The following is a 20594-nucleotide window of genomic DNA, read 5'->3' as shown; positions in this document are numbered from 1 at the left end:
CATTACTTTTCTCCATGATGAAGAAAGCTGGTAAAAATTTTGTAATTATAGTGTCGCATATATATATTTGTAAACATTTCATTGGTTGAATTTTAGATACAAAAAATACATCTTCAGGTAAGTGGCATTATTGCACGAGCATGTGCATAGAATAATATGTGCTTACGTCTGCTAAAATTAAACTGTCGTCTGCTCAGAAAATTTTCTTCATTGAGATTTGTATGTCTTGTGTGTAAGGTCTACTATGTTGAATGCGGATAGGAATGAATATGTAATATATTTGCATGTTGTTTGTGAATGGATTCTTGGAGTGTCAAAATAATATTTAAAACTTACAAGACAGGAAAAGTTATGTGTTTAGTTAGCTTTGTCATATTTTCAAGTCATTTGCATGTATCTAAAATGGAAACTTTGCACACCATAGGTCCTAGTTTTCAATTTTTTGGGCAAGAAACACTAGGAAACTTAAACACTTCAAAATTTGATTTCAAAATTCATGTTTTTGTTTAAAAATTTTCCTATCTTGGTAATGAAAAATTTGCTTATTTTGGTGGATTTTATTTGTCGTAATTTACCTAGATTGTCCATGATAGCCAAATCATAGTTATATGTTTGACCTTTCTTTTTTACTAACCGAACTTCAACTAGATCTACTCCAAGGGTTGACTGGTGTATAGTAATATTATCACCTGTATTTTTACTCTCTGCAGTAAGACATATGCTGTGGGGTAATCTATTCTGTTGTATGCAAGGTATAAATTCTCAACCACATCTGGCTATTACATGGATGTTAAATTTCATGACTAGTTTTGAGAGAGGAACATAGGAGCCCTTGCAATTACTCTTTAAGGTGTCCATTGGGGACTTATTACAAAGCAACATTACCATTTAATTTTTTCCAGCGGATGTTTTTTTTTATCCTGGTTGACTCTCTTTACAGAATCTACATTTTGTGTCGTTTTTCAATATTTCTTGTCCTAAATATGCATGAAATATTTGTAACTGGACATTATGCAACAATCAATCAAATGGACAATATCTCTCAAACTCTCTTTCCATCTTAGACATCTTTTTGCTATTTGTGATTTGGCTAACTATGGGTGTTCTGGGTCTCTGAACTAATTCCGAAAAACTCACTAAAATAGGAATCATTAGAATAATAATGTAACAATTTCTAAGTTTATATTTTATAGTAGAAGCGATTCTTTTTTTAACCCTTTTTGCACATAGCCAAATTCTATCTCAATTGCTACAGAATGGTAAACTGTTGAAATAAAAAATGCTATATAGACACAGTTTGATTCAGTTACCTTTCATTACAACTACTTGCTTTACACCATAGCAATTTCAAAACCAACAACTAGTTACTTTCTAAAAAGCTGATTTTACAATCTTAAAAGAAAGGGAAGCAAACTTCTGACAGAATTAATGAGACTTAATTATTTTTTTTTTTGTTAGTTACACTTTTTTTCACTTTTTGCTTCGCCACCATTTTTAATTATTTAATAATAAACTTTGAAAGTTCAAACAAAAGTCTTTTGTTCTAGCTTTGCAAAATATTTTTTTTTTTCAACTTCATCTGTTCATGATTTTATCGGTTGCATTTTTTCATCTTTAGCATACAATTGTAAGTTTTAAAATGAGAGAACTTCTTCAAACTGATTATAATTTCATATTTATATTATATGATAACAAGAAATAGAAATAAACAAGATTATGTATTTGAAGCTTACTTTGTTTATCTTTGCATATTAATTTATCCGGAACATATTTTATTCTATCAAACATTGGTTTATAAAGATGAAGAATTATTATACAATAAACTGCTAGTGCTTTTTGGAGCTTCTTTATATTTCATATGAACAATATGCTCGTTTTTCTATCATATAAAATTTTGAGAGCCATAGTTGTTAAGTAACGTAAGTATAAGTTAAGTATACATTTGTCTTCACACAGTATGGTTTAGGTCTCCCGCTTTAGGAAAATCATAAACCTCCATTTAAACCTTGCATTTAGAAATTGATATATGTCTTTAGGGTGTGTTTAGACTAACTGTTAACCGACCTACTAAATTTAACACTATAGGGCTAGGTACATCCTAATTTTCTAAAAATAATCCATTTCAAACCTTGTAAGATGTCATTATAAAGATGCATGAAATATTTGCCACTGGAAATTAAACAAATAAAAATCAATAAATCTATATCATAAATAGGATCGTATACAATATACTTTTGAATTTTTGTGCATCAGATATTGTATGGAAATGTGTAGATAATCTGTCAAATTTGAAAATATAACTTTTGATATAAACATTTTCGGTGAAGCATGTTGCCAGTTCTATAAACAGAATGAAAAAGATTAGCATGTTTATTTTGGTATCTTGTAATGCATGGTTTTTGTGTTCTGAAATTAATTATGTTTTCTTTTTATTTTTATAGACTATTTACTTTTTTCTCTTTTTTTTTGTAGTGCATTTTGTAATAATTTTATTATTTTTTTTAAACCTTATAATAAAAATTTTAATTTTAAACATTTAAATATTCTTCATTTGTGTTTTATCTTTGAACTTTTTTATTTAATTTTGGGATTTACCACAAATATTGGATGATTTATTTATTTTTCCAAATAAAGATAACTTAAACCAATTTTTTTATTTAATTTAAAAATTATAACCAGAATTATTAATTTTGATTTAATTTTGAATGTTGATATGGCATGGTTATTTTATGTTGTGATGTTTTATTTCATTATTGCCTGTTGTCTTCGATAGAATTTCACAGCCTTGTCCAGAGTAAGTTAAACTTTACTTTTGTAGAAACTTTTAAAAAAAACTCTATACCCACTGATCAGTCAAAAACATCATTTTATGTATACACCATGTTTTAAAATACCATTGAACTTTTATGGTCTAGTCATGATGACCTTTATTCAGATTTTCAATGGTATTTGTAAACAGAGAGTGAGATCATTGTATTGCCATGCACTTCTTCAAAGCTTTAGTTTAGATGTATTTTATTTGTCCTACAAGTGTACTGCTGTCCTTAGAAATGGTTGAGAACACTGCACTTGTAAATCTTTTCTTTCACATTCCTAGAAAATAATGTTTGCCACTGAAAAATTACCTTTATGAAAGAGTGGGCTATCTTCATACTTTTTAGAAGGCAGCTTGGCCTTTACCTAAAGAGGCTTAAGATAAGAGTCTGCATTTTTCTGAAGTTCTGCTTTCAGTTTATACAAATTTCAGAAAAGTGTTTGTTCAAGTCAATTAAGTAACCTGTCTATTTCTATTAATTAGAGGCTGAAGATGAGACATAAAAACAAAATGTTTAAGACATAGATCTTTGTTGATACAGATTACTATTGAAATCTGTTTTGTGTTTGTAATAGGCATTTTCAGCAATGGTTTATAAGCCTTCATGTGAAACAGAAGTTAAATCATCAGTGTTACTTAGAAGCTTAGAATATGTTTATGGAAATGAATGAAACAAAAGTACCAGTGATTTTAAGAGTTATGCCCCTTAATCTATGCAAATCCCATTGAAATATGTGTGCATACCCAAAAGTAGTTGGAAAAGAGTACCATAACATTTGTATGTTTATGTCTTTAGCTGGTAGACTGCAAGGTAGGACCTGAATTTGTCAAGCTTCAATGCGCATAGATTTTCCAGCTCCACACTCCTCCCCACATTGTTACTCCATGAAAAATATGTTGTCGACTATAAAATATAACTTCCTACAAATATATAAGAATAACTTGCAGTTGTTGTTTTTATTTGTATTGACATTTTACTTTTTGTTCCAGACTGCAGTTGTACTTATATATAATGATAGTTTCTATGTTTGATACAAAGTTATATTCTTTTTTGTTACACAATGTATATATATAAGTTCAAAGAATGCTTGAAGCTAAACTATGCATTCTGTAAAGAATCTGTATTCATGGACTCTTGCTTCTTTTTTTCTCCTGTTTTTTTTTTCTTTGTAACAGATGTAATTTTATCTCAAGGGGTCTTTAACTCTTGATTTGACACCAGGGGCAAAACATATCAGTGTGAAATATGTATTCCATTAGGTATTAATGTCCTGGTTTGTCATCAATGAACTTTCCCACAACTTCAGTACTGTAACAAATAAAGAATTTTGCTTTATATTATTCATATTTTTATATGTATTCCATTAGGTATTAATGTCCTGGTTTGTCATCGATGAACTTTCACACAACTTCAGTACTGTAACAAATAAAGAATTTCACTTTATATTATTCATATTTTTATAAACAGTGTACCTCATACTAACAAGAATTTTATTACACAGATTATTACACATTACACAGTGATGTTATATATACCTGTATTTCATAATCAGAGAAATTGTAACTTTGTAATACATAGATTTATTGGTAAATACCATATGACAACCTTTATGAAAGGGGGGGGGGGGGGGGGGGGGCGGAATGTTGTATAATTTGCCAATATATCCACCAGTCTCCCAAATGATGTGGTATGATTGCCAATCAGACTTTTATCCACCAGAGTTCAAGTGATGTGGATGTAAGCAATTATAGGTCACCGTACCACCTTTATATACATACACTTGTTCCTGGAAAATGTGTATTGACAGTTTGCTGTCACAGTGAGTGATGAGTGGACAATGTTTTCAGATATCCTAATTTTCAATTTGTGCTTAATTGATTTGATTGCAAACTATATAATTTTATGACACCCCTGCTCTGAAGATGGGGGAATACTGATTTACACCTTTAACATTTTTCTCATTCTGTTTACCAAATACTTAAATATAGTTTTACACATGATAATGACCATACATGAAATTTTGTCGTATTTTTCTAAGGAAATGTAATCCCGGACTTCCTAAAATTTGATATTAGGTTTTTTATGTGAGCATGCTGTACAATGTGATGTGTTTTCACATTCGTGGAATATCAACTTCCTGTTCACCGAATACTTATAGTTGAGGAGTCATTAGTAAATAATAGCTCCCAGTTCCACATGGTTATGTTATCATACAGCAGTTTTCTTCTTTTCAAAAGATTTATTTATATTTATTCAAGGAATACATGTAGAAAAAGTTACAGAATTTTCATTGAGAAAAAAGTATTGAAGAATTTTAATGATTGGTCTGTAAACCCTTAGAATTAAAGCAAAGTAATGCCTTTATAAAACAGTGTTATTAACTAAACTAAATCAACTGTTAGTGCTACTTGTGACTATAATTCAGACAAGTGTATAAGTAGAACTACAGAGTCAGTTGGAGAATAAGCTCTAGTAACCGACCCCATGTGGACATGATTTTTATAACATTGGTGCAGTCATTTTCTGTACTATTCATAAAGTATTCAAACCATTAGAAACATTCAAGATTTTCTAATCACAATACTGATATATATATATTTTTGTGTTGATTGCAGATGTGGATAGTGTCTTACTGAGATGACTATTATAGGAGTATTGTTATTGATACTAAAATATATATTTTTGGGTTGATTTCAGATGTGGATAGTGTCTTACTGAGAATGACTATTATAGGTGTATTGCTATCATTTAGACAGCTGGCACAGGAAGCTCTGATAGATGTGAGTACAAATGTATAACCTTATATAAATAACATATAGCTGAGAGGGGGATAAAGCAGATTGTTACCCGAGAAAACATTGTCAACTGAGGCGAAGCCAAGGTTGACAATGTCTTGTCAAAAGGTAACAATCTGCTCTATCACCCTCTCAGATATGTGTTATTTAATTTATTATACTGAATGTTCTGTTATTACTGTCTATTAAATTTCAAATTCAAAGTAATAAACTATGACGTCTTGTACACAACAACCATCCGTATTTAATAAAGTGCACACTTGATCAAGCGTCTCCGTGAAGGGTAATAGAGTATTTACCATAGGATAGAGTAAATTGTCTACCTCGTATCAACCAATCAAAATCTGGCTATAATAAAACAAAATAGATAACTCAAACCTTTCTGGTTATTTGCCTAGCCAGAAACAATAGGGTGACAGAAATGTGTTACCCTTTGCCTTACAGATTCAGTAATGTTAGTCTTAAATGAGGGTGTGGATGAGGGTTTACAGAATATAGAATAATAGGCAAAAATATAAAGAATAGATAAAAATGGACCAAAAAATATAGAATAGAGAATATTGGGCAAAAAGTATAAAGAATAGAGAAAAATGCCCTAAAAATATTATAAGAATACTGAATACCCCCATCCAGGCCCTCTCAAATGTTACACTGAATTTCACAGACTGACCAATCTCTATGTAGTTCAATAATCTTGGCTAGGTACCCCTGTACCATATGAATGATTGCAGATGCAGTGTGAATGTAAATGAGACAGCAACCCAAGAACAACCTAGTTGTTTTGCAAGGCAAAATTTCCAACTCTTTCAAATTTTCCTTTATTATGAAGCAGCAGTCAAAATAGCCTACTTTTATTCATGGCCAAACAAATATTTTCTAAACTTACAAGTTGTTCTCATCCTTTATATGTTTCAAATATTTGCCACTGGATGGTAAACAAATATTCTTTAGCAGTCATGTATGCTCTTACATTTTACACGTCTGGATTGTTTGACAGTAATAGAGCTGTCGCCCTCTAATTTTTATTACCATATTTGTTCAATTTCATTAAATTTATTAATGTGTCGTTTGTTCTTCATAGGTAGTTGTCTCATTGGCAATCATATCACAGCTTTTTTATTCTTATGAGTCAATCTGTTACATATTTTACAGGTACTGGATGACCGAATTCCATTCCTAATGGCATCAGTCAAAGACTTACAACACTTTGTGCCAAGTACCAAAGATCTGAAGGTAAAATATTATAGAATATATATGTTGTTAAATTTTCAGATCTTCATTAAAGTCTTGAAATGAAAACACTTAAATGGTGGGGATATCAAGTATAAAAAAAGTTGCAGGGAAGGTGATTGGGATTAGCCATAAATGCACTAAGATTTAAAAAATTGAAATGGATATCAATTTGAATATTTTTTTAAGAAGCAAATTCCATTTTTTTTTTTTATCTGAAAGTAAAGCCTTCCTATATGACTCCGTGTTCTCTCCAAGACCATGAGGCACCTGGGTACCTCAATGCAATATTGATAGAGTTCAATTCTCATAGTGCTATTTGAAAATACTGGGGAGAACACTTTATATTTTTCCTAGGATAGCTCATAATATCAAGGAATTGAACATGGATAAAAATATATCTAGTAAACATCTTACCAAGTGAACTATTATATCATTTACAAATATATCATTTTATACACAAGAATGTTTTTAAACAAGATTTAAACATTCCTGCATGTTATTGCATAGTAAATTTAACCAGTCTGGGCATGGATACAATAGCCTTTGTATTGAGACATAATCTATTTGGTAAGTCAATGTCCCAGGGTAGCATTACATATTAAATTGGTATGGGAATATTGAAGTTTTTGATAAAAATTTATTATGACAATAACTTTTCATGAATAGAATATTCATAAATTACAGAACCATTTAACCCAGGCCCAGTGAGGTTAAGTTAATAAAGTAATAATAGTATGCAAATGTAAAGAAATATTTGATTATTTAGGTGAAAACTGTCGTATATAAGGTATGCTTTTGCAAAGGGATACATTTTGGTTTTTTGTTTGATGACACTGGTTTTTAGGCATACAGTAATAACTGAATATTTTTTTGGCCAGCGTCCTATTAATTATCAACTAAGGCCTATTTTAACTAAATAATGGCAATAAAATATGTTCTGACCAAGAGCCATACATATTGAGCGATATTTTACTAAGTGTACAAAATGCATGACTTTTCGTGACAAATTGTAATATTTGTTCTCAACAAGCTTTAGGAATATATTATTTAAGGTGGTACATAACACTACAGGGAGATAACTCTGTATAAATCAGCTGAATGTTTTAATCACATTCTATTGTTAAGGAAATAATAAGCTTCTCAATGATCAAAATTAGTGTTTGTCAAACTACTATATATCCAATGAAATTTATCCGATTAAGTGTGTGGTTCAAGTTTTTTGAAATTTTTATATTTTTGTCAAAGGGTCAAAGTAAATATTTTGTCAAAATTTTATGAAAATTAAACGAGACAAATTAATTTTAGTCAAGGTGTTTGGTACCACCTTAAAGGTTCTGAAACCCATTAGACAACAAAAGACATGTATTTTGTATATCGAAAAAATCATGCTTTTTAATTATAAAAAAAGTATGGAAATAATATCAATGAATTATTAATTATTTACAATTACCCTTAACAATAACAAAAATACTTTATTATAATCAAATAATTTCATATTTGGAGTTTTAATGATGCAAAGCTTACATAACAGTATACACCTCTTTAAGTTGTTAGTTTTTAACATGATAACAATCATGAAATTCTGTAAGGTTATATAAGAGACATGTAAAGGTAAATCAGCCATTTCATCACAGTTATCAAAAATTCTTGGTAGTAAAAACTCACTTGAATTTATAAATGATCCCCACAAGAGTAGCCGTTTGTTATCGGCACTGGAACCTGATTGGTCACAGTGCACTATGAAATATTTCAAAGACTTTTTGAAAATTCTCTCTAATTTATTGTATGAATAGGAGTACAATGGGATCTCTTGTGTTGTGTGCGGCTGGAGAAATGCTGCCGGAGATAATGCACTTTACTTGATTTTGCATATCTGCTAAATAAATAGAATGTGTTTTGTACTTATATTAGTCTTAGGAAGGGCAAAAAAAGTTAAAATTTATTAGTAAAAGCATGAATTTATGATTGCAATCCCATATTTAACCATTTTTCGATTTAGATCATGACATAGTCAGATAAAATTATTTCATTTTAAGTGGAATGTTATCAAAATGAAACAATTTTTACTCCTTATCCTGGGCAGTTTGTTTGGTTCAAACCGAACAGTATTTCATGGGTATTAAATCTTTTCTGTATTCAATGATAACTATTTTTAGAAGGCATGCCGCTGCAATTCTTTGCACCTGTCCTAAGTCAGGAATCTGATGTTCAGTTGTTGCCGTTTGTTGATGTGGTTCATAAGTTTTCTCGTTTCTCGTTTTTTATATAGATTAGACCGTTGGTTTTCCCGTTTGAATGGTTTTACACTAGTAATTTTTGGGGCCCTTTATAGCTTGCTGTTCGGTGTGAGCCAAGGCTCCGTGTTAAAGACCGTACTTTGATCTATAATTGTTTACTTTTATAAATTGTGACTTGGATGGAGAGTTCATAGTTCATGTTATTCGGTTCTGCTGGTAAAGAGGTAGTGACTTGGATGGAGAGTTGTCTCATTGGCACTCATACCACATCTTCTTATATCTATGAAAAATTGTTAAAACAGAGATTTTCGTAATTTGGGACACTCATTATACAAAATTTTAAAGTTGAAGTCATAGAAGATTTAATGATGATCAAGTATGTCATGAATTTGTTTACAAAATGTTATTGGTAATATGACTTTGCTTAAGTCTTAGGTGCTCACCGACTGCTCCATATATGTTATCATTAGATGACCCAATTTGAGTACAATATTCTTATGTATTTTAAAAATTGTTTTGCCAAACAAAAAAAATATATTGCATATGACTCATGCACAAGCATGGTTTGTTAAATATTTCAATAAAAGCCGTGACAGGGCTGATAATGTCAGATTTACCTTTTTATGTCTCTGAGTATACCACTTTTGGTAGCAGATCAGAAATGCAGTGACAACACAGTGAATTAGCCATTTTAGAATCTAATGAATTATGGGTAATTTTATTGTTTGTATGCCAAGTGGAAATATAAAATACTGGTCTAATATTCATATAGCTTAGAATGTTTTTAACCAATAAAACATTTTGGTTTAAACTGTTGAGAATATTACCCATAACACTTAGGTTCCAATCTAGCAAATTGTCTTTTTGGAAGAATAATAAATACAATACATATCTGGGTTTTGTTAACTTTGTGAATAAGCACTTTTTGCCGTAGCAGACGACACCTGGTAGTATGTTGCAATCTATTCTTTATCCAAAGTTGTAATTTGTAATCATTACATTATTCAGCATTCATCAATGAAACAACAGGTTTGTTTGTGTGTTTATATGTTTGTTAGCCAGAATATGTAGCCATTCTATTTTGCATTTTAACATAGTGCTGGTTCTACAATTTTTAAATGTGTGCTGCATTGTTTCCCTCAATTTGTATTGTATACTTGTGCAGTATTCCTGTTTTGCATGATTTTGAAATGAAAACAAATTCTTCATCATTGAAAGCATCTTTCCAATTAACAACATCTTGATTTAATCAGACATTTGTATAAACATAGATTCTTAGGGTAGGATGACACATATTTACAATTTGAAAGTAAATACAATTACAAAGCTAAGTTATTGAATTGGCTGTCCACCTGTAAGGGAGGGGGGACCATTTGATATTCTGGGAGGGAGGTTTGGTGGTTCAGTTGAAAACAAAAATTCTGTCATCTGAAAATCTCCTGCATTTAAAACGATTTGCTTTCGGTTTGATCGAGTGTAAGTGGGCGTTTTATGTCATAAATCAATATACCATATCCCTGCTTTCATTTACATTTAATGAATAATTTGTTGGTAAAATATATTTGCATATTATTTCTTTTATTTTTAAAAGTACACATGGTTTTTTGTCTCGCCTTGACGGAGTCAAAAAGCGAGACATAGGTATGCTGTTTCCGGTGGCTGCAGCAGCTTCAATAATGTATTAGTTTGTGATTAGGTCTAGTTCATGGTGAACCACTAGTGGTAGGTCAATGATATTTGGTATGCAGTTGTATTAGCATTGGAACATCTCATTACCATGGAGATTATTTGGCCTCGCCCCCTCAGTCAATGTCTATTGTTTTTGAAGCTTAGTTTACATGTATTAGTTTGTGATTAGGTCAGTTTATGGGGAACCACTAGTGGTAGGTCAATGATATTTGGTATGCAGTTGTATAAGCATTGGCATATCTCATTTCCGTGGAGATCATTTGGCCCCGCCCCCCTATTCATGGTTTATTGACTTATAAACTTTTGCTTAGTTTTCATGTATTAGTTTGTTATTAGGTCAGTTTAAGGGGAACTGTTAGTGGTAGGTCAATGATAATTGGTATGCAGTTGTATAAGCATTAGCACATCTCATTTCCATGGAGAATATTTGGTCCTTACCCCTCAGTCATGGTCTATTGACTTTGAAACTTTTGCTTAGTTTACATGTATAATTAGTAAGTGATTAGGTCAGTTTAAGATGAACCACTTGTGTTAAGTCAATGATATTCGGTATGCAAATGTATTGGCATTTGCAAGTTTCATTTCCATGGAGATTATATAACCCCACCCCCTAATTATGGTTCATTGACTTTGAAACTTTCACATAGTTGACAAGTTAATGTTTGTGTTTAGGTTTGTTTAAAGGGAACATCTTATAATAAGTCAATAGTATTTGGTTTGCAGTTATTAGCATTGGCACATCTCATTTCCATGGAGATTGTTTAGCCCTGTACCTTCAGTCATGGTTCATTGACTTTGAATATTTGCATAACTTGCAAATTTATAAAAATGACCATATACTTGATATTCATGTCAACACCGAAGTGCTGACTACTGGGCTCGTAATGAATAACTATTAGACAAATTCCTAGATATTTATAAGGTAGAATATGAATAAAATTTATGTTTGGTATACATCAACAAGACATTAACCCAAGGACACAAGTAGACATATACAGGGAATTTCAAAATATTTACTGGAATAAAAATGATTGAAACAAATAGCGTTCTATTGAAATCATTTTCAAACTTTTTTGTATGAATCAAATTAACCACAATGATTGACATATAATACTATTGTGTTTTGTGTAACAATTTTGTTTGTACAATGTATTTTTATTGTGTTTTGATGTTGATATCATAATTGCTTTTCTATACATGTGCTTTTTATATATCATGTTTTAATTCTTTGTTATGTGCTGTTAATCACAAAAATATTTGTAATATATAATAAATGTCTTGAATAACATTCTAATTTGAAATAATATATTTAAACTTACTAATTTTTAATGTATGTTTATAAGTTGTCTTTTTCTCATCTGTCAAAAGCAAAATTGCTAAGATTGTCATATTTCAGATCAAGATTGTTAGATTTTCTCCCAATTTTCTGTAATATTTAGGTATTTTTGAGTATGTGAAAAATAAAGAGCTTAATTGGTTTTCTTAATTTACAGTTAACATTAAAATTGACATTTTCTAGAAACTTAACAAATAATTTTCAGGTATTTAAAGGACATGGCTCTGAAAATAACTTCACTCTGAAAAAAGAATTCCATTTAAAAATATAAGTTATATGTGTACATATACTTTTTCTATCACAGTTACACAAATTGGAAAAATTTTACCACAATATATTTCTTTAATTTTGACCTTTTTTTTTTTACTTTAGATGAAAAAATATAATGTGTCAGTTTAAAAATATTTCTTAAAAACCTTCAGTTTCAAGGTCTATTACTTTGAACCAAAGTAGTGTAATGAGCTTTTCAATGGGATAAGTAATTAAAACCCATTTTATTTTAAAATAACATGTATATTGTTTTATATTTCAAAAAGGTGGTAAATGAGATGTCGTCTGCCTCAGGTTTATCATGTGACGTAGATCCAACACTGATTAATGCCCTGAGACAACAAAAGAGTGGTAAGTTGGCTTACTACTGTCACACTTTGAACAGTTAAAATCAATAAAATGAAACTTGTGAACCAATGCCTGATTAATAGACGACTTTCCAATTTGTGCATTTTCCCATACATTTATCCTATGTCACAATGCTTATGATATTACATGACAGTAAAAACCGATTGTTTAGTGAATTCATTTTACTGATTGTCCTCATGTCGCCTAGTGTAACTCATTTATAAAAATGTTAGGTTCCTTTGAGATGGATATCTAAGGGTACATTCAGCAATGTTAACCAAAGATGGATTTGTCTATTCTTTGACGGTTCCTTTGAGATGGATATCTAAGGGTACATTCAGCGATGTTAAATTAAGATGGATTAGTCTATTCTTTGATGGTCTCTTTTAGCTCCTCATGTGTTTAGATATTTATCATCCCTGGTTTTCAATTTTTTAGGTTTTAGTACTGTAAACCAACTAATTTAGCGAGCGATTTATTTTCGCTACTTTCACGAGTAGAAAAATAAGGCGAATATAAATCGTCGCGAATATGTAAAACTTTATTTTTATTTTTTAAAACTTAGATTTATCCACAAGTAAATTTCAGAATCGCGAAATTAAATCGCCGCCAAATGGGCAAGAAAGGGCTAAACGCGAAATTAAGTATCCGCGAAAATAGGTTGGTTTACAGTATTCCTGATGAAGGTAAATCCAGAGAAGGTCTTTGGACGAACACAATTTATTAATAGTTATTTTCATTCACTCATTGATAAATTTACTTTATATGGAAACCATTATGAATTATGGCGTCAGTCCTGAAGTATCTGAATTTAGTACTCAGGAAGATAATACTCATTGATTTTATCCTGATGACAGTGTCAAGAACTCAAAAACATGTTGATTTAAAATAGATAATACTTGCAATCCCATGAATTTTTATATCCTGATTATTCCTCCAGATATAATCATTTGGTATTGTTTTAAGTTTACATTATTTACTCCACACTGATGAGTTTTATATAGACAAAATACTCCTCTAGAGTAATAAATTATAAGTCAGTAATCTTTGATGACTGTTAAGAGAGGTTTGGGATATACGTCAATCTCATGGCTTCCAAAACAGTTGTATTGTCTGGACAAATTTGGGGAATTAGATTCACGACCGCTGTGCTAATCCTCAACCGGACGTCTAATAAAATCATCAACATTGGGCAAGTTACCATTTCATATGTTAAACATGTTTTTTTGGTCAGTAGAAGTTTTGAATAAAATTAAGTGCAGTCAATTGGTAAAAGGTTGTGTATTGTTTGAAAGATCTTTTACATCAGAAAATAAAAGACACAATGCAAGTAAGACCCTATTTTTTGCCAGATCTTAGGGTTATTTTTTTTTCTTTCATTTACAGAACGGAGAGAGAATGAATATGAAGTAGCCTGCTTACTGATGGTGTTTGTAGCAGTAGCTATTCCCAAGCTAGCCAGACAAGACTCATCTGTATATAAAGCAGCACTGGAAGGTAATGTAAAAAAGGTTTCCCTGTCAAAATTGTCATGTCGTGAATCCATCCTTGTGTGTAGTAGTCAGTGTGTTAAAAGAAATATAAAAATTGAAAGTTAAACCAATAAAAATAGTTTTAAAGTATACAGCATAATCACCATTAACTCTTCCCGTCACACATGCTTCTTTTGTCTATAATTGATTGAAAAATACCTTGAAAGCAGAAATTTTAGATGGAGTTGTAATTATAACAAAGCTCCAAAAAGAAGAGGGTTTTACTGTTTTATCCCTGTATCTGTCCATCCCATGAAATTTCTGTTGGTTTTTTTCTCAGGAATTACTAATCAGACTTTCATAAAATTTGGTAGCAAGTTTTCTGTGGGCATGCTTTACCCTTTAACAGGTTTTCACATTCATCAGTTCCTGTTAATCAAATGTTTATATATTCTCACAATAATGGCCATGTTTGAAAATTCTGTCATATTTTTCTCTGGAACCATGAATCAGAACACCTTGAAAGTGGTATAACTTTTCCTGTAAGCATGCTTTACTGTGTGATTTGGTTTTCACATACATTGCTCTTCAACTTTCTGTTTATTAAGTACTTATAGCAGCAGTATGATTGGTGAGCAGTAGCTCACAGTGTAACATGATTAGTTTATTTTGTGGATTGATATTATACAACTCGAGATTGGTCTATAGTTCTTTCATGTCGATGGAAAATTTATCATTATTGTAAAAGATTATTGAAACAAATGTTGATTGAGTTTTTGTTGTATTTTCAGGAAATGTGAATAATTGTCACTGCTTGGCTTTAGCTGTTAATCAGTTGGCTGGTGCGCTGTTCTCTATTCATGGACCAGGTGATGTTCATGATAGGTTACAGGAATTTTTAGCTGTAAGTTTTTCTCTATTCAGCAAAATAGATTTTCCATACCAATTTAAGTTATGCCAAACTTTACTCAAAGCCTTTGATTCTTTTTGCCATGCATAGGTGGGATGAAAATGACAAGAAAGCAACACAAAAATAAACACCATGTTCCCTGGTAAAATAATCAGCTAAACATTGACAACCAAAACTGATGATGTCACAATATTTTGTGAACATAAATGGAATAGAAATTTGAGGCATCATGCAATGCAACACAAAATTGTGTCAAATTCTATTCTAGTTGGTTAACTTTCATTTTACAATAGATAGGCTTTCATTTTTTGTTGGTTTTATCCCTCTAATCTGCCACACTTTATTAAGGGTGAAATTTTACAAAAATATGGCAATATACCCATTGTAAATATTCACAGGAAAAAAGGGTTACCATGAATTATTTCATTCATTTAAACATGCATACTTATTCATTTTTTCAGCTGGCATCTTCTAGTTTATTAAGACTTGGTCAAGAAAATGATAAAGAGGCTGTGAAGAATAGAGAATCTGTCTATATATTACTTGATAAGGTATGGTAGAGAAAATATTCGTACATTTAAGGATGTAGTTAGGTGAAATAAAAAAAAATCTAGAATTTAAAATTGATACTATAAGTCAGAAGAGCATTAGTTGAGAAACAAAATAAGCTAAAAATATTGGTAGGTTATGGAACTCTTTATTTAAATATTTGATTTTTTTTTAAAATGGCAGGAAAAGGCTGACTCGGACATTAACCTTATATTTAACATTGGCATTTTTTTAGTCTCAAATCGTAAGAAAAAAATCTAGAATCTGCTTGAATTTTGGTAATGACCATTTATGACATATATGTGGACGGTATGGGGCAAAATATACCTGGGATACAAAATTAGAACAAATTGTTCTAAAAATAAATTTGTTTCTATGACCTGTATGTACAATGTACATCATTACGCTTTGATTAAAATAAACTGTTCAACTATACTACACAGTTTATTATCATTTTTAAAAATAAATGTGTAAAGAACTGCCTTTGATATGCAGTATTTACCGCTTGCACAGTGATGTAACACTGTTTCTTTAACCTTGTTAGTTTCGTATATGCAAAGCAGTAAACAGGTAAAGGGGCCCTGTACAGGTTATTTGCTGGACACAAGTGTGAAAATATAATAATAAGAAGTGAATGCTCTTTTCCAAAAATAATAAAAATAAATGATTGACGAATAAAATTCTTCAACCATATATAAATGCCCTGTAATGTTTAACATAAATGCAAATCACCCCAAGCCGAATTGCAAGAGTACACATTGGATGGTCTTTGAAAGTAAATTAGCAGGCGTTATTGTTTTTAAAATTCACCCCAAATGTTATCTATGGACAATGCTTAAAATCCAATCAATAATTAACACCTTTTGGGATAGAATGGTCATTTTTACAACAATTACCTGTTTGACATTTTATGACCTCTAGGCTTAAAATAGAACATGGGAAACTTCACCTGTGTACACATCGAGGGTTATTTTAAAGTAAAACTCCATCATATAAACACGAAACTGTTTTAAAACTTTATTTTAATAACACAAAAGTTAATATGAAATAATAACGAAAATAATGATGCATTCAAGAAAAATATACTTACCAAATTGCCGTTTCCAGTCAAAAATCTCGTCAGTTTGAACTAAGCATATCTAGCTGGCAATTATTTTCTATGCAATTATCCGAAAGGCCACTTGTAAGGCTATGCATATAACTGGATAATTTAACATTAGATGAATGGGAAATGGTTTTGTGCAGGAGAAAATTATGCAATTTACCGAATTATGCTATTAAGCGGTATGCAATTAAGTGGAGTCGACTGTACCCTGTATCCTAGGAAAAAAACCAAGGAGTCTGAACATCTGACAAAAATTCCTATACCTGACCTGAGTACATTCTTAAGATAGAAATAGAAGATGTAGTATGATTGCCAATGTGACAACTTTCTACTAGAGATCAAATTACATAGAAATTAGCAACTATAGGTCACTGTAAGCCCTTCAACAATGATTACAACTCATACAGCATAGTAAGCTATAAAGGGCTTGAAACTGCAAATGCAAAGAGATTCATGCGAGAAAACTAATTATGTGATTTATGTACAAAACAATAAAAGAAATAACAAATATGATATACAGCAACAAATAACAACCACTGAATTACAGGCTCCTTACTTTAAGGCCTGTGTATAAAGGTCACCTCAGTAAAGAAAATTATGTGCCTTTTATTTGTTCTCATTTCTCGAGTCACTTTCATAAAAGAGATATTTTGAAAATGCCAAAAGTGACTTGCATGGTCTTGTGGTAGCTACCTGGACTAAGTGGAGGAGAATCCTGATTTATTCTTTGTTAGTGAAGCTGGAGACCAAGAAATAAGTATTTGCTACACAAGGATTACCGGATAGTAGTGCAGATATCAGGAAAGCTGTAAAGTAATTGATACATTCAATGCAAATTTTAAGATTTACCTTAGACCATAATAAAAAAAAATATTTAGATTCTTGACAACATTTTTTTTTTAGCTTGGACAGGCGAACAAATTTCATCTTCTTCTTTTTTTGGCCATAATTTGTTCAAACTGGCAAAATAAAGAAAAATAGCTTGAAATTAAAATTTGTAGCTCTAAAAGATGGTGGCAATCAGGGAGGGATGAGAATCAAAGAATTATTTTAAGAATAGATTATTAATAACCCTCAGTGCAACAGAGCAAAGAGTTCAGATATTTAAAAATGTTTAATACCTTAATCAGAGAGTTTTTACTTCTTTACTTTTTTTTTTAGGCTGGTGGTCAGAAAAATTGAGTTGAAACATAAATTTCTTTTCCAGATTGTCACAGAATCTCCATTTTTAACCATGGATCTGTTAGAATCATGTTTTCCTTATGCACTTCTGAGGAATGCTTACCACTCTGTGTATAAAGCTTCAGCTGCAGACGTATAAAAAGACAGAAAATACATTGTATAGTGTGTTGTGTAGCTGAGGAAAACTTCAAATATTCATAATGGATATACTACAGAACTTTGAGCAAGATCTGCAAGAGGCACTTTTTGAATTTTGAAATAATTTTTTTATTTCTAAAACAATTAAAATTTAAAAAGATAAATGATATCAAATATCTTCAGGATTTTTTTATTGCAGGCAGTTTTGTCTTCTATAAATTTCAATTAATATTAGCGATCATTATTATTAATTTTTTGATAAATGTTGTTGAATTTTTATATAAGAACTTATATAAAAAAAGAAACTGAAATTGTACATCTATCACAGTCCAATGTATTTATCCCTGCTTAATAGTTTTGAATCTACTAAATATTATGTAGGAAACAAATCATTATTCATACAAATTTTAATTTCAGGTCTGCCACAGTGCTTTTTTAATGATTTAAACCATGCATCATAAAGAGTCTGATGTGTTCTTGCCACGATGTAACAGACATACTCATGTTTTAATAACAGCAAATTTTAATAATTTCAAAATTTTCATAAGAAATTTTGCCATTTATTTCATTCCCATTGAAGTTTACAAAATTGAATATAAACACAGCAAATTTAGGTTATCTGAAACAGAATCTTTTCCTTTTCACAAAATGAAGCTGGTTTAGGGGAGTTTGAGGCATATTATGCTGTTCCTAAAATGGCAAAGAATAAACAAAAACATCATTTTAATTTTGATATGTACTTGAAAGGCACAATTAAGTTTTACCATGCTTGGTGAATTCTGTTTGTTACGTTATGTCTTTATGTCCTCCTAAACATATATAGAAACAAAGAAAGAAATCAAGAGATCAGAATTATTTTAATGTTACAACAGCTTTTCATTGTATCTTTTTTTTAAGGGTTTTGTCCCAGAATTCACAGGCTTATGTTACAACTATGTCTAAATTAAATTTTAAGATTTTCATGCTGGAAAACCATTAACTTTGTTAGTATCTAGACTTAAACCCTAGAAAATAAAAGACAAGAAAACTTACAAAGACACTTTGTAAATAATCAAGTCATGTAAAAGGGGGAAATTTTCTGGAGGAGTTTATGTTTGCTAATTTCATTTTTAAAATAAAATTGTGAAAATATCCCACAGTGTTAATATTATGTGCAAAGAAAATTTGAATCAGGAATATGAAAACTAGTGTAAATAGAAACCTTGCCATCATGTCTGTCCCCAGAAATCACAAAATTTAAACTCCTCGAAATTAGCCATTTAACTGTAATAGTTGGATCTGATTAATACATGTATATATAAATGTATCGGTGCATTATACCTGTCAAAATTTGTGCAATGTGTTCATTTATAAAGACATTTTAATATGAGATAAGTTGTAAACTATGTGCATATTAGATAATATAAATGTATATTATTATTTTATACAAAGTGATGAAAATACAAGCATATATAGATGTATATTAGTTTTAGTTTTTGTTGCATCTCTTTGCATCATTATTTTATTGGTAAATGATCATAAAGTGGTCCACTTTAAAATTAGATGCAACTAGTTTTTAAAGCTTTCCTGTTCATTACCTGTTATAACTCTATGATATATTTCTCTTTACGATAACTAATTCACTATATACATGTATACAGTTTCGTTTTGAGTAAAGTCCAACAATGTTTGATCTGCAAATTTTTATCTATCCCTCAATGAGATTCAGGTCAAGCTGTTGAGATATCAAAGGCCACCATCTGAATCATATCCAGTGTCTTCTATTTGTATTTATACAGGGTATACAAAAAAGTGCTTTAATTGTGATACTAAACTCATGAAATTTAAATGGATCTACAGGAAACAACAATCTCATCAAATTAGATGAAGTTAGCATTATATTATCAAATAAACAGCACGGTTTATTGCTGTTATTCATCTTGACAGTTGCTGAATGGTCTTTGGTTTAAGCAAGAGAAAATGCTCACATCTGACAAGTTATTTTGTTGACTCAAACCGAAATCTTTGATTTTTATTGGTAGGATTTGTATATGCCTTTAAAAGAATATGTGGCAGTTAACAGAAAGTTGTAAATGTGGCCAAATGACCTGGGTAGCTAGTTAGCCATACATTCACCCCATGTGATAATACAAAAAGGATATGTAGTACAAAAATAATGGTCAGTAAAACACACCATACCAACGTTCAACACCCAACTCCCACTTAAAATAGATGTATGAACAAAAAGATCAAGATAGGGACCAGAAATCCTGACTTGGTACAGGCACTTAATGTGGTAGGATTAAGCCAGTTTTACATGCTCACTATAAACCTTGTCTTCTGCTAGTTTTTTTGTAAATAAAAAAAAAACAAAAAACAGTGTGTTTAATAGACTATTTTCATATTACCGACTTTTGACTCGAGGGTTTAAAATTTTTTGACCGGTTACATAATTTGTGGTAGGACATCCTGGTACTCGGTCAATTAAGAGCAATTTAGAGAAGTAAAGTCAAGCTTACAATTGGTACCATTTAG

The 20594-nt window shown here is 30.7% G+C and overlaps 1 protein-coding gene across 12 annotated transcripts in view; it reads left to right on the top strand.

Annotated features, from left to right (window-relative positions):
- LOC127706038 (nck-associated protein 1-like) overlaps positions 1-19540 on the top strand; it is a 79263-nt gene extending 59723 nt beyond the window's left edge. For 2 of the 12 annotated variants that reach the window (XM_052210429.1, XM_052210428.1), the window contains 10 exons: positions 97-117; positions 2774-2794; positions 5514-5596; positions 6764-6844; positions 10090-10110; positions 12643-12727; positions 14111-14221; positions 14988-15100; positions 15568-15657; positions 17968-19540. In XM_052210429.1, the coding sequence (XP_052066389.1) occupies positions 97-117; positions 2774-2794; positions 5514-5596; positions 6764-6844; positions 10090-10110; positions 12643-12727; positions 14111-14221; positions 14988-15100; positions 15568-15657; positions 17968-18081 (740 nt within the window). In that variant the 3' untranslated portion in view covers positions 18082-19540. The other 10 variants (XM_052210432.1, XM_052210430.1, XM_052210434.1 and 7 more) reach the window with 7 other exon arrangements.
- Positions 19541-20594: the final 1054 nt, after the last annotated feature.

This window comes from Mytilus californianus, unplaced genomic scaffold (genome assembly GCF_021869535.1).
Source record: "Mytilus californianus isolate M0D057914Y unplaced genomic scaffold, xbMytCali1.0.p SCAF_6, whole genome shotgun sequence".
Classification (NCBI taxonomy): Eukaryota; Metazoa; Mollusca; class Bivalvia; order Mytilida; family Mytilidae; genus Mytilus; species Mytilus californianus.
This window is presented reverse-complemented; position numbering and strand designations above follow the sequence as displayed.